This window comes from Bubalus kerabau, chromosome 1, assembly GCF_029407905.1.
Source record: "Bubalus kerabau isolate K-KA32 ecotype Philippines breed swamp buffalo chromosome 1, PCC_UOA_SB_1v2, whole genome shotgun sequence".
Classification (NCBI taxonomy): Eukaryota; Metazoa; Chordata; class Mammalia; order Artiodactyla; family Bovidae; genus Bubalus; species Bubalus kerabau.
In genome coordinates this window covers 112092439-112105190 of record NC_073624.1, presented here as the reverse complement: position 1 = coordinate 112105190, position 12752 = coordinate 112092439, and the positions used below count along the sequence as shown (strand labels likewise).

The following is a 12752-nucleotide window of genomic DNA, read 5'->3' as shown; positions in this document are numbered from 1 at the left end:
ATGTAAAACCACCTACTTTCAAAACATCCTCTGATTTTTTTTTTCTTTATAACTTTTTTGAAACAGGATCAAAGGAGAGGTTCACACAGTATTTTTGATTTTTGTTTCTCTTAATCTGGGCTTCCCTGGTGGCTCAGATGGTAAAGAATCCACCTGCAATGCAGGAGATGCAGGTTAGATCCCTGGGTTGGGAAGATACCCCGGAGAAGGAAATGGCAACCCACTCCAGTATTCTTCCCTGGAAAATCCCATGGACAGAGGATCCTGACGGGCTATAGTCCATGGGGTTGCAAAGAATCACACACAACTGAGTGACTAACATTTTCAGTTTTCACCCTTTCTCAGTCTATTTTCATCTAGAAGAGACTTCTTCCTCCCACCTCTCCACTCCTACACCAAACACTCATTTAGGCAACTAGATGTGCTGTCCTGTAAGTGGCTCCATGTTCTGAATTTGTCTCATTGCTCTTTATTGATGTCATTTTATTCTTGAACTACTTTTCCTACTTTCTAATAAATTAGAGATAAGATCTAAAGGTCTGAATATGCACAATGAACATTTTGGCAGGAATACTTTACAAGTGTTGCTGTGTAGATCAAAATACCTCATGTCAGGAGGTATATAATATCTCATCTCGCCACATTTTCAGTGACGTTAAAATTGATCAGTTAATTTAGTGATAGTGACAGCATGATTCTTCACTGGAAGTTTTTTTCCCATGTTATAACCAGCAAATAATCTGTGAGGTGATAGTCTGACATTCCCTAAATGTTTAAGTCCCTATCAACCTCCTAGTCATTTAAAGATGCATTTGTGATTGTTACCTGAGTCAGTTATTTCATTAGGAATGCAAAATTAATTTCCAATTTTATTCTTTCTTCCACATTTATTAAACAGAATTTTCCTCTAAAATGGAGAAGGCAATGGCACCCCATTCCAGTACTCTTGCCTGGAAAATCCCATGGACAGAGGAGCCTGGTAGGCTGCAGTTCATGGGGTCGCGAAGAGTCGGACACGACTGAGTGACTTCACTTTCACGCATTGGAGAAGGAAATGGCAACCCACTCCAGTGTTCTTGCCTGGAGAATCCCAGGGACGGGGGAGCCTTGTGGGCTGCCGTCTATGGGGTCGCACAGAGTCGGACACGACTGAAGCGACTTAGCAGCAGCAGTAGCAGTTCCTCTAAAAAGGAGCTTTTTTCTCCTTAACTAGGGCTTTTTTTAATTCATAAAAATAGAAAGCCAGGGGAAAAAATGCTTAATTTTCTCCCTTTAATTTCAAAGTTTTAGAGTGAAAGAAAAGCAGTTTAGCTAAAACCAGAGCTTACAAAGTAGTATTTTTTAAATTTTCATTTCTATTTCATTGAATAATATTAGAACTCATGGATTTTTATACTGATGTTGAATATATTTTTATCAGTTTCAGTTTTTATTCATCATAAAGTTTAAAATGTTCCATCTTTGGCCAGTAGGACCTCTTAAAGATGACCTTTTGTTCTTTCTATACCACTTGCCTTTGACAGTTTCTTAGCTTTCGTGCCCCATTAGATGTCCCAAATTCCTTCTGTGCCCTAATCGCAATTTGGGATTACTCTCTCTGCAATTTTCCCTAGTTTCTTTTAGTGAAAAGTGTGTATACTTAGAAGATAGAGTCGACAGGATTTCCTCAGAGATTTTGGATGTGTTCTGCGAATGAGAAAGTCAAGTATGACTGCAAGATTTGGGGACTGGGCGACTAGAACAAATGAAGTTGCCATCAACCAAGAAGAAGAAAGATGCAGTTGAAAGGAGGGACAGACAGGAGTTCAGTCTGGGACATTCTGATTTTTAAAATTTAATTACATTTCTATATAAGATATGTAGTAGGCAACTGAATATACAAATTGGGAGTTCCTTAGATTACAGTTAAGTAGACATCATATAGATGAAAATTAAAACCATGAGGCTGCATGAGTACACCAGGGGTATGAGAAAGAGGACCAAGGATTGAGCCCCAAAGTTAAAAGATCTAGAAGATAAACACATGTGTACATTTTGTTAATGTTACTGAGAAATAGGCCAAAGTATATCTTTCTGTATTGTAGACCCAACAAAGTATCCCATATAATAATAATTAATGATCATGTTACACTTTCTCTTCAGGTGAAGGACTTTCAGAACGAACTGTAGAGATTATACTTTCAGTCACTTTGTGTATCCTTTCCATCATTCTTCTTGGAACAGCTGTGTTTGCGTTTGCAAGGTAAGACTATTTGCATTAGACTTCTTCCGAAATGCTTTATGGACAGTTATGGTTTAATTAGGAGACAGAAGCCCACAGTGGTTACTAGGATAGGAAGCATTTAATAATAACAAGTTAACAAATACAAATAGTTTACTATTAAAAGGAGTAAAAGAAAACACTAAGGGATCCAAAAGTAGCAACTGCAACCAAGCTGTGCTCTCTAGTCTAAGGGCAAGTGGACAATAGGTGAACAAACTAGAAGTTGTCTCGCTCCCAAGAATGGAATGGCCGCCACAGGCACATGCATCCTATTACAGTGAGCAAAGAAATATGACAGAGAAAGCAGCTGGAGCTGGTCTGGAGAAGCTGCCTGTCATTACTGGAGGGTAGGCAGCCTGGAATTAGTGAAAGCAGTCCATGCTGCCTGATTGTGGATGGGCTGAAGCTACTTAGCATCATTCACCGATGGGATGGCGACAGCATGAACTCTAGAAGCAGCTGGAACTCATTTAGGTGGACTACTGGCCTTCCACAGTGAATCATAATAATGCAGCCCTAGAACACACAAGGGCAGTATCACCCCATCCCTACTGCCTTGCAGGATGACTAGCGTCCTCTATTAAGAAGGCTCAACATCCCACCAGCTGGCCAAGGAGTCTAGCTCCAATATCTCAAAGCGGGACAAAGAGGTAGAGGACTGAGAGACAAGTTTTCACAAAAGGGGAAGGTGCCTGGCTTTCTACATCTTTGAATATTTATAACTCTGATAGGTTTAATTAAAAAGATTTTAATCAGGTTTGACCTTTGGGTTGGGAAGATCCTCTGGAGGAGGCCATGGCAACCCACTCCAGTATTCTTGCCTGGAGAATCCCCATGAACAGAGGAGCCTGGCGGGCTACAGTCCATAGGGTTGCAGAGTCCAACATGACTGAGCAAGTAAACACGGCACACCGCACAGGGGAAATCTTAGTTGTGATTCTAAAATCCAGTTTCATAAGATAGATTGCCAAGTTAAAGGGACCTTCCATTTGTAAAAATAACCATTATACTAATTTCCTAAGTAGCTCAGTAGGCTCTGTTTTATCTGAAGAATGTTTTCCTGTATTTTGTTTGCCAAGCATCCTCTGTTTCATCTTGAATCTTTTAAATTATCATTTTGATAGAAAATTTGAAGGGCTCTTGATATTTTTCTTCCACTAGATAAGTGTTCTCAGATTCAGCCAGAAGACGGTGAGAGTTATATTGTGCAAGCTATGGTCCTTGTCCCCAAGGGACATGCAACCCCTGTATTCACAATGTTGTTCTGCTCCCAAATCATTTCTTTATAGGATGAGCTCCTCTAGTGGGCAGAAAATGGCCCCCTCTTACTCCCTACAACTTTCCTTCATGTGGCTGTTCAGATACCAGAGTTTAATCTCACCTGAACATCCCCTACGCTTTCACACACTGCTGCTTTTGTTCAGTCCACTGTAAATGTGCTTCCTCCACCTTCTGCAACACCCAAGTCAAACTCTACTTTTTATTTCTTCTAAGTGCCAATAGTTATAATCACATATCATTTCATAACCCATCAATTACTGTTTTACAAGTTGTAATTTGAATATTTTTCCTCTGTATGCCTTTTCTACATTCCAATCCTTCTCAACTAAATTATATCCTTGAGGATAAGGACCATATGTTCTACTTTCTGTATCATCCTCAACACATAAATCATAATAAGTATTAAATATTTGCATACAAGATATAAAAGCTAAATATTACTTTGTATTTAACATAAATTTGATTTGCAGATTCATGTGACTTCTATTTTTGAACCTGAGTTTTCTGGTTATATTTTATACTCTTAGATTATATAAAGAATATATAATTAGATATACATACTTGGCAATATTTTTATAAAACTTATGTATCTTGTCATATGTAAGTGTTTTATGTATGTAAAAACAGTGGAAGGTTGTCTGTTTGAACTGGTGCAGATAGCAATGAGCTGTGTCCACATTGGCATATTCCTTTTTATGATAAATCTATGGGACAGCTTGAGGGAGGAGAAACAAGCTCGCAACATCCATCTCATTCACTCTATACTTTAAATGTGTCAGTGACTCAGGCCTTGAAGAACTAATTCTCATTAAAAATAGCATGTTAAAAAATTATAGTAGAATATATTCTGTGGAATTAAAGCAGGGAGAAGAATTTGAGTAGCTGTAAATTTGCAATGTGTTCACAGAAGTGATCCCAACAAAGAAATTATTTGACTAATGTCTTAAAAAGAAATCTAAATACAAATGCATGCTTTCTATGCTAGTTCCTCCTTGGACTTTACTACACTTACTTTTAGAATTCGACAGAAGCAGAAAGAAGGTGGGACATACTCTCCTCGGGATGCAGAAATTATTGACACTAAATTCAAGCTGGATCAGCTCATCACTGTGGCGGACTTGGAACTGAAGGACGAGAGATTAACGCGGTGAGCACACTCCTCTGGGCGAACAGTGGTCCAGAGGGCCCGGAGCCATGACCCTATTGTGACCTGTACTTGTTGGAAGTGTTTGTGGGGCTTCTATTTACACAGGTCACAGAGATTTTCTTTCAAAGGGTGACCTCCATCTTCCACACACTTCTCACTGGTGTTCAGAGAATCACTTAATCTTCCTAATACTTTGAGTTCAATATGAACCTGGGTCTATAATGTTTGGCAAAGCTTTTTTTTTCTTCCTGAAACAATATTTATATACATTAAATCTTTAAAATTATGTCTAATAATTCACTACATATGATAGTATTTTTTTTACAGTGGATTCTTCCTGTCCACGTTTTAAATTACATATTTATTCAAATTTGTAACTGCTTGATATTCTTTTTATCATTTTTTATAAAAGCCTTCTTTAAGCTCTTTATTTAATGTAAAACATTATTTTATTTAATGTAAAGTTACATTAAAGTCAAAATTATATATTAACACTTCATTTTTTAAATTGCTTAGTATTTAGGATTAAATAGAAAGTAAAATTTATCTTTGAAAGGAAAAATTTTAAAGTCTGCACTAAGAATGTGCCATCAGTATGTTTTGGAAATAAGAGTACTTAATTGTAAATGTTAAGTAATTTTATATTCTTTTAAAATCATAAGTTTTTCAAAATGTTGGCACATTTGAAAAACTTCTATTAAGATAATTTACCAAATTCTTAATAAAAACTATCATTAGAAAGTTTTAGATTCTTAAGAGATTCAGTATTTTATGATGCTCTCAGCATGTGAAAATATGGCACCAAAGGTCTGAAACTTAAAAAAGAATTATTTATAGTTGTCATTTACCAAAGCTGGTCTTTACCTAATAGACTGACTTTGCACAAATATTTCCAGCATGTCTAAAAACATCTAATAAGTGCTATAGATCGAAGTGTCATCTGATAAGCAGAGTCCTTCCGAATGCTACAAAATGAAAGTTATTTGGTGTTATCAGTAAATTACAAAGTACTTTGGTTCATTGGATATGAAAATTCCTTTAATATTTATCTACATTTGTTTATGTTCTAATACAGGTTGTTCCTATCTAAAATGGATAGTGCTCCAAAGACTGTGTGTAAGATAGTTATATTTTAAACCACATAAAAGATCAATAGACCTGCAGGGTAACCTGCCCAAACTAAAGCCTATCATAGCAACAATAGAACATCAGTAGTATTAGGCTATGCCTCAGTTCTTTAAGGGTCCTGCTGCATAGAAAAAGGAAGTTTCTTCTCCTTTACCCCTGTGGGCCCAACTCCCTTTCCACACCCCTTTCTCAACTAAGGCCTGGGATCTCCATCTTTATTCTACATGTGAAGCATAAAAGGAATGAAACTTCAAATCTCTGAGTGTAATTATTTTTAGTTTTTTGAACAATTTAGTTGAATCTCTTCATGTGAATTTCTAAGCATCCAAACGTGTTTACAGTATTTTTTTAAAGTGAAAGTTGCTCAGTCATGTCCGACTCTTTGTGACCCTGGACTTCACAGCCCATGGAATTCTCCAGGCCAGAATAATGGTTGGGTAGCCTTTCCCTTCTCCAGGGGATCTTCCCAGCCCAAGGACTGAACCCAGGTCTCCCGCATTGCAGGTGGATTCTTTACCAGCTGAGCCACCAAGGAAGCCTAAGAATACTGGAGTGGGTAGCCTATCCCTTCTCCAGTGGCTCTTCCCAACCCAGGAATCAAACCAAAGAATGTTTATTAATCCCCCAAAAGTCTCTAGTATGTGGATCTTCAGGAGTTATAATACAGTGAAAAAGCCAGTCAGTAGTGGAGAAAGTATTCTTTTTCAAGAAGGTTACCATTCTATAGAGGCTATGTGAGGTCAGATCCTCTAAGCTCTGTGTTTTCACAGCTTGCCCCCTACTCCCCTGAACATAGCCATTATCAAAAAGGGTTAAGATATATATCTGTCATGACAGCTAATAGAAAAGGTGGGCAAAGACTGAATAGACTGTTTATTATCGGGTACTTAAAATTCAAGAACAGCCTCAATTAACTCATTATTTTCCTGCTTCCATGTTTGTTTATATATGTTACTTTATTTGTAAATAGATATAGAATTGTCTTTAAAGTATATTTCAAATAATTTTTATCTACTTTTGCACATAGAAAACTGGTATATATTACTGCTAGTCATATCAAAGTTAGAAGTTTTAGTTTTCAATGCTTTTTGCTAACTTGTTAAGACTCTAGTAATCATAACTGTAATACTTATTGGTAATTCCAGTGTCACATACTAATATGATATGCTTTGCTTGATTACAGGAATTTATTAAAATAACTGTCTCCAGCTTTTTTATTGAAGGTTTTTTATGTTAGTAAAGTCACATACATTAGATGGTAAGACTAGAAAAAACAGTAACAGATTCATAAGTAGCCAAGTGCACATATGCATGCATGCCATGAGGCTCTAAAGCTCTTTACCTGTATTTCAGGTATGGGAAAGTCTAAAGCTATCAAAAGCCACACATGTCTGATGAGGACTGAGCCACAGAGACTGATGGTAGATTCTGAGAGTGAAGAATCAAGGAGTTTGAGTTAGCTTCCAAATTGCTGCGTAACTTATGCCTCGTGTCTGTCACTTACAAGAAGGAACTTAGACCATTTCCTTTAAATCTACCCAGCTAACATATGCTCTTTCCACTTGAGGTTTAGGCAAATTCTTTTCCTTCCAAACTGCCCACTTTCTTCATGCTAATTGGACTGCCAGTTTTCCTCAGTGTTATATGTTGTCGCTTGTCCGTAACAGAAATGATAAAGTATCTAATGAGCAGTTAAAATATTAATTTTAATGGAGTTATCTAATTGACCAAAAATGGTCATTACAGTAATTGATCTTAAATCAACTTTAGGACTTAAGGTCTTATAATTAAGAAATTATATTATATCTGCATGTATAGCTATATACATTTTTTAAGATTTTTCTTATAATTTCCATATATGTAAACTCATATCATTTGATTATATTATACCTTGTTTCATAAAGGACCTGAAGACAAATTCTCTCATTCTTTTTCTTCTTGAAAACTAATGAAATTCAAAGATTTAGTACTCTATAAATCCAAGAGTACATTCAATGATATGCAAAGAAAATGTATTAAATTCTTGTTTGGAATGATAATGGTATCATTTCATTATACCATTTTCTATATATTTTTAGTGAACATAAGCTATATATATTAGGAAGAATATTTAATATTTGTGTTCATCTATTCTACATTCACCAGATTAGAAGATAACACTGAGATTTTCTATTTGATAAACAAATTCACAAAACAATGTTTTGTGATGGCTCTTTCGTCATTAAAACATTGAAGTGAGAAATGTTTCTAGGAGAAAATATTAGCAACTGGTAGCACAGACCTGTCTCTTTAAAACTGCTGAGCCTGGATCACAGAAGAAATCATGAGGAAATCAAAAAACAGAAAGACAAATGAAAATGAAAACACGATGATCCAAAACCTATGGGACACAACAAAGGCAATTCTAAGAGGGAAGTTTAATGCTACAAACTTACTTGAGGAAATAAGAAAAATCTCAAACAACCTAACCTTATATCTAAGGCAACTAGAGAAAGAACAGGCAAAATCCAAAGTTAGTAGAAGGAAAGAAATCACAAAGATTAGAGAAGAAATAGAGATGAAGAAAACAATAGAAAAGATCAATGAAACTAAAAGCTGATTCTTTGAAAATATAAACAAATTTAATAAAACTTTCACCATATTCATCAAGAAAAAAATAAGAGGACCCATAATAATAAAATGAAAAATGAAAAAGGAAAAGTTACAATGGACAGCACAAATGTACAGAGGACCATATGAAATTACTACAGGCAACTATATGTCAATAAAATGGACCACCTAGAAGGAATGGACACATTCTTAGGTACAGCCAAGACTAAACCAGAAGAAACGGAAGGTATGACCAGACCAGTTACAAGTACTGAAATTAAATCTGTTATTTAAAAATTCCCAACAAACAAAAGTCCAGTATCAGATGGCTTCACAGATGAATTCTACCATACATTTAGAGAAGATTTAACACCTATCCTTCTGAAACTCTTCCAAAAATTGCACAGAAAGGAACATTTTTGAACTCATTCTATGAGACCACCATCACCCTGATGCCAAAACCAGACAAAGATGGCACACACACAGAAACTACAGACCAATATCACTAAGTCCACAACAAAATACAAGCAACCTGAGTTCAACAGTATACCAAAAGAATCATATACCATGATCCAGTGGGATTTATGCCAGAGATGCAAGGATTTTTCAGTATTTGAAAAGCAATCGGCGTGATACACCACATTAACAAAGTGAAGAATAAAAATTAAATGATCATCTCAATAAATACAGAAAAATATTTTGATAAAATTCAACATCCATTTATGACAAGAAAAATTTTTTAGAAACTGGGCATACAAGGAATATACCTCAACATACTAAAGGCCAAATATGACAAATCCACAGCTAACATCATACTCAATGGTGAGACGCTAAACATTTCCTCTAAGATCAGGAATAAGACAAGGATGTCTTTTAGTCAACATAGTTTTAGAAGTCCTAGCCACAGCAATCAAAAAAAAAAAAAAAAAGACACAAATGGAATCTAAATTGGAAAAGTGAAACTGTCACTGTTCACAGATGACATGATACTATACACAGAAAATCCTAAAGATTCTACCAGAAAACTACTAGAGCTCATCAATGAATTCAGCAAGGTTGCAGGATACAAAATCGATGTACAAAAATCTATTACACTTCTATATATTAACAGTGGAAGATGAGAAAGAGAAATTAAGGAAGCAGTCCCATTTGCCATCACATCAAAAAGAATACAATACCTAGGAATAAACCTAAATAAGAAGGCAAAAATACCTGTACTCCGAAAACTATAAGATGCCAATGAAAGAAATCATAGACAACACAAAGAGATGCAAAGATATACTATGTTTGTGGATTGGAAGAATCAATATTGTGAATATGACTGTACTATCCAAGGCAATCTACAGACTCAATGCAGTCCCTATCAAATCCCTATGAAATTTTTCATAGAACTAGATAAAAAAATTTTTCAATTTGTACAGAAACACAGAAGCCCCTGAATAGCCAAAGCAATCTTGAGAAAGAAAAATGGAGCTGGAGGAATCAGCCTCCCTGACTTCTGACTATTCTACAGTCATCGGGACAGTATAGTACCAGCAGAAAAACTGAACTATAGGTCAGTGGAACAGGGTAGAAAGTAGAGATAAATGCATGCATCTATGCTCAACTAATCTATGACAAAGGAGGCAAGAATACATAATGGAGAAAAGACAGCCTCTTCAATAAGTAGTGCCAGGAAACTAGACAGCTACATATAACAGAATGAAATTAGAACGCTCTCTAACACCATACACACACACCCCTCAAAATGGATCGAAGACCCAAATGTAAAGCCAGATACTATAAAACTCTTACAGCAAAATATAGGCAGAACACTCTCTGACATAAATCACAGCAATATTTTTTTTGATCCATCTCCTTGAGAGATGGAAATAAAATGGAAATAAAAATAAACAAATGGGACCTAATTAAACTCAAAATCTTTTGCACAGCAAAGGAAACCATAAACAAAACAAAAAGTGCACAGAATAGAAGAAAATATTTGCAAACCAAGTGACTGACAAGGTATTAATCTTCAGACTATACAAACAACTCATGCAGCTCAATATCAACAAAATAAACAAAAAAGCCCAATCCAAAAATGGGCAGAAGATCTATATAGACATTTCTTCAAAGACGACATACAGATGGCTAAAAAGCACGTGAAAAGATGCTCAACATCACTGTTAGAGAAATGCAAATAGAAACGACAATGAAGTATCACGTCACACCAGTCAGAATGGCCATCATCAAAAAAATCTACTAACAATAAATGCCAGAGATGGTGGAGAAAAGGGAACACTGTTGGTGGGAATGTAAATTGGTACAGCCACCTTATAGAGAACAGTATGGAGGGTTCCATAAAAACTAAAAAGAGTACCCATATGATCCTACAGTCTCACACCTGGGCATATATCCTGAGAAATCTCTAATTAAAAAAGATAACATGCACCCCAATGTTGACTGAAGCGCCATTTACAATAGCCAAGACACAGAAGCACTCTAAATGCCCATCAACAGATAAAGAAGATGTGATACATATATATAATGGACTATTTAAAAGAATGAAATGACGCCATTTGCAGCAACATGGATGGACCTAGAAATTATCATACTAAGTGAAGTAAGCCAGACAGATATCATAGGATATCACTTATATATGGAATCTTAAAAAAAAGATGCAAAATGAACTTATTTACAAAACAGAAATAGACTCACTGACATAGAAAACAAACTCATGGTTACCAAAGGGAAAAGGGAAAGGTGAGGGATAAATTAGGAGTTTGAGATTAACATATACAGACTACTATATGTAAGGCAATGGCACCCCACTCCAGTACTCCTGCCTGGAAAATCCCATGGATGGAGGAGCCTGGAAGGCTGCAGTCCATGGGGTCGCTGAGGGTCGGACACGACTGAGCGACTTCACTTTCACTTTTCACTTTCATGCATTGGAGAAGGAAATGGCAACCCACTCCAGTGTTCCTGCCCGGAGAATCCCAGGGACGGGGGAGCCTGGTGGGCTGCCGTCTATGGGGTCGCACAGAGTCAGACACGACTGAAGTGACTTAGCAGCAGCAGCATATGTAAAATAGATAACCAATAAGAACCTACTATATAGCACAGGGAACTAAGTATTTGTAATACTCTCTAAGGAAAAAGAATCTGAAAAAAGTATAATATATATATATAATGGAATCACTGTGCTGTACACTTGAAACAAACATAACATTGTAATTTAACTATGTTTCAGTTTTTTTTTAAAGTTCCAATGAAGTTGAAAAAAATGCAATATTTTAATTGTATAGATTATCTATATTCCTGGAAAAAAAATCTATGTTAAATCTAGGATTAAATTCTTGGGAAAGTTTAAAGGAATAAAGATATAATTTTAAAGAGAAAAAAACACTGCTCAGCCTAACTGGCCCTGTGGTTTGCTTTGAACTAATTTAACTGTAACACAGATTGGCTTTCCAGGAGTTATAACACAAAATTAAATAAGCCAACAGAATTTTGAAAAAGATACGACTGGCTAATAATTTTTCATTTTCACTGTCTCCTTTCTAAACTGAATTTAGAAGCCGTGTTTCTTTTGGTGACTAAGTCAGAAAAAAAACAGAAAATATTAATCAGTGTCACTAATATTCTTATTTGGCAAATACTCCTTTTCTTCCAGTCCTCAACTTTTCCCCTCAAATTCTGGGCATCATTCCATACTAATTATCTTGCCTATTTTAGTTGAGTGAATGTAATGGTGCATTATCTTAAGACCAAGGCCCAATCTAGTAATCATGAGTGGAATTAAAATTCTAACAAAATGAAGCAAACAACTGAATGGCTATTTTAAGAGTATCTTTCATGAATAACTTGAGAAGTTTGCATGCTGAATTTTTATTAAATATATATTATGCCTTCAGAAGTTTACCATGTAAAAGAATCCTATGAATGTGTTTTATAAACTGTAAATCAGAATACATTCAGTATTATTGTTATTTATAATATTTATAAAATTAAAAATGACCCCAGTCTACTTTCACATATAGGATTTGCTAACATAATACTTGCTACTGTTTGAGAGCAACTACTGAACTGAACTGAACCATGTGGTAAATTTTGTATGTAATGATCTCAGCCAAGTCATTTAATCTTTTGTGGTGGGTACTCCTTATCTCCATTTTACAAATGAAAAATAAAAGATGCCTGGAGAATTTAAGTAACTGTCCAAGGGCATGCATCTAGTTAACAGGACAGCCAAGATGACAGGAGCAGGTCAGTTTGATTCTGAAGCATCAACATACACCTATAATTGTGTGCATGTATTTGACTCTGAAGCATGCTACATGGGATCAACACAAAAACACCTGA

General features: G+C 35.7%; 1 protein-coding gene across 3 annotated transcripts in view; it reads left to right on the top strand.

The window, feature by feature from the left end:
- PTPRQ (protein tyrosine phosphatase receptor type Q) overlaps window positions 1-12752 on the top strand; it is a 282762-nt gene that overhangs the window by 228873 nt on the left and 41137 nt on the right. Inside the window, exons 42-44 of one of the 3 annotated variants that reach the window (XM_055586932.1) lie at window positions 2143-2242; window positions 4563-4691; window positions 7173-7312. In XM_055586932.1, the coding sequence (XP_055442907.1) occupies window positions 2143-2242; window positions 4563-4691; window positions 7173-7188 (245 nt within the window). In that variant the 3' untranslated portion in view covers window positions 7189-7312. Of the gene's footprint in view, window positions 1-898; window positions 1035-2142; window positions 2243-4562; window positions 4692-7172; window positions 7313-12752 lie in introns of those variants that run through there. The other 2 variants (XM_055586942.1, XM_055586934.1) reach the window with 2 other exon arrangements.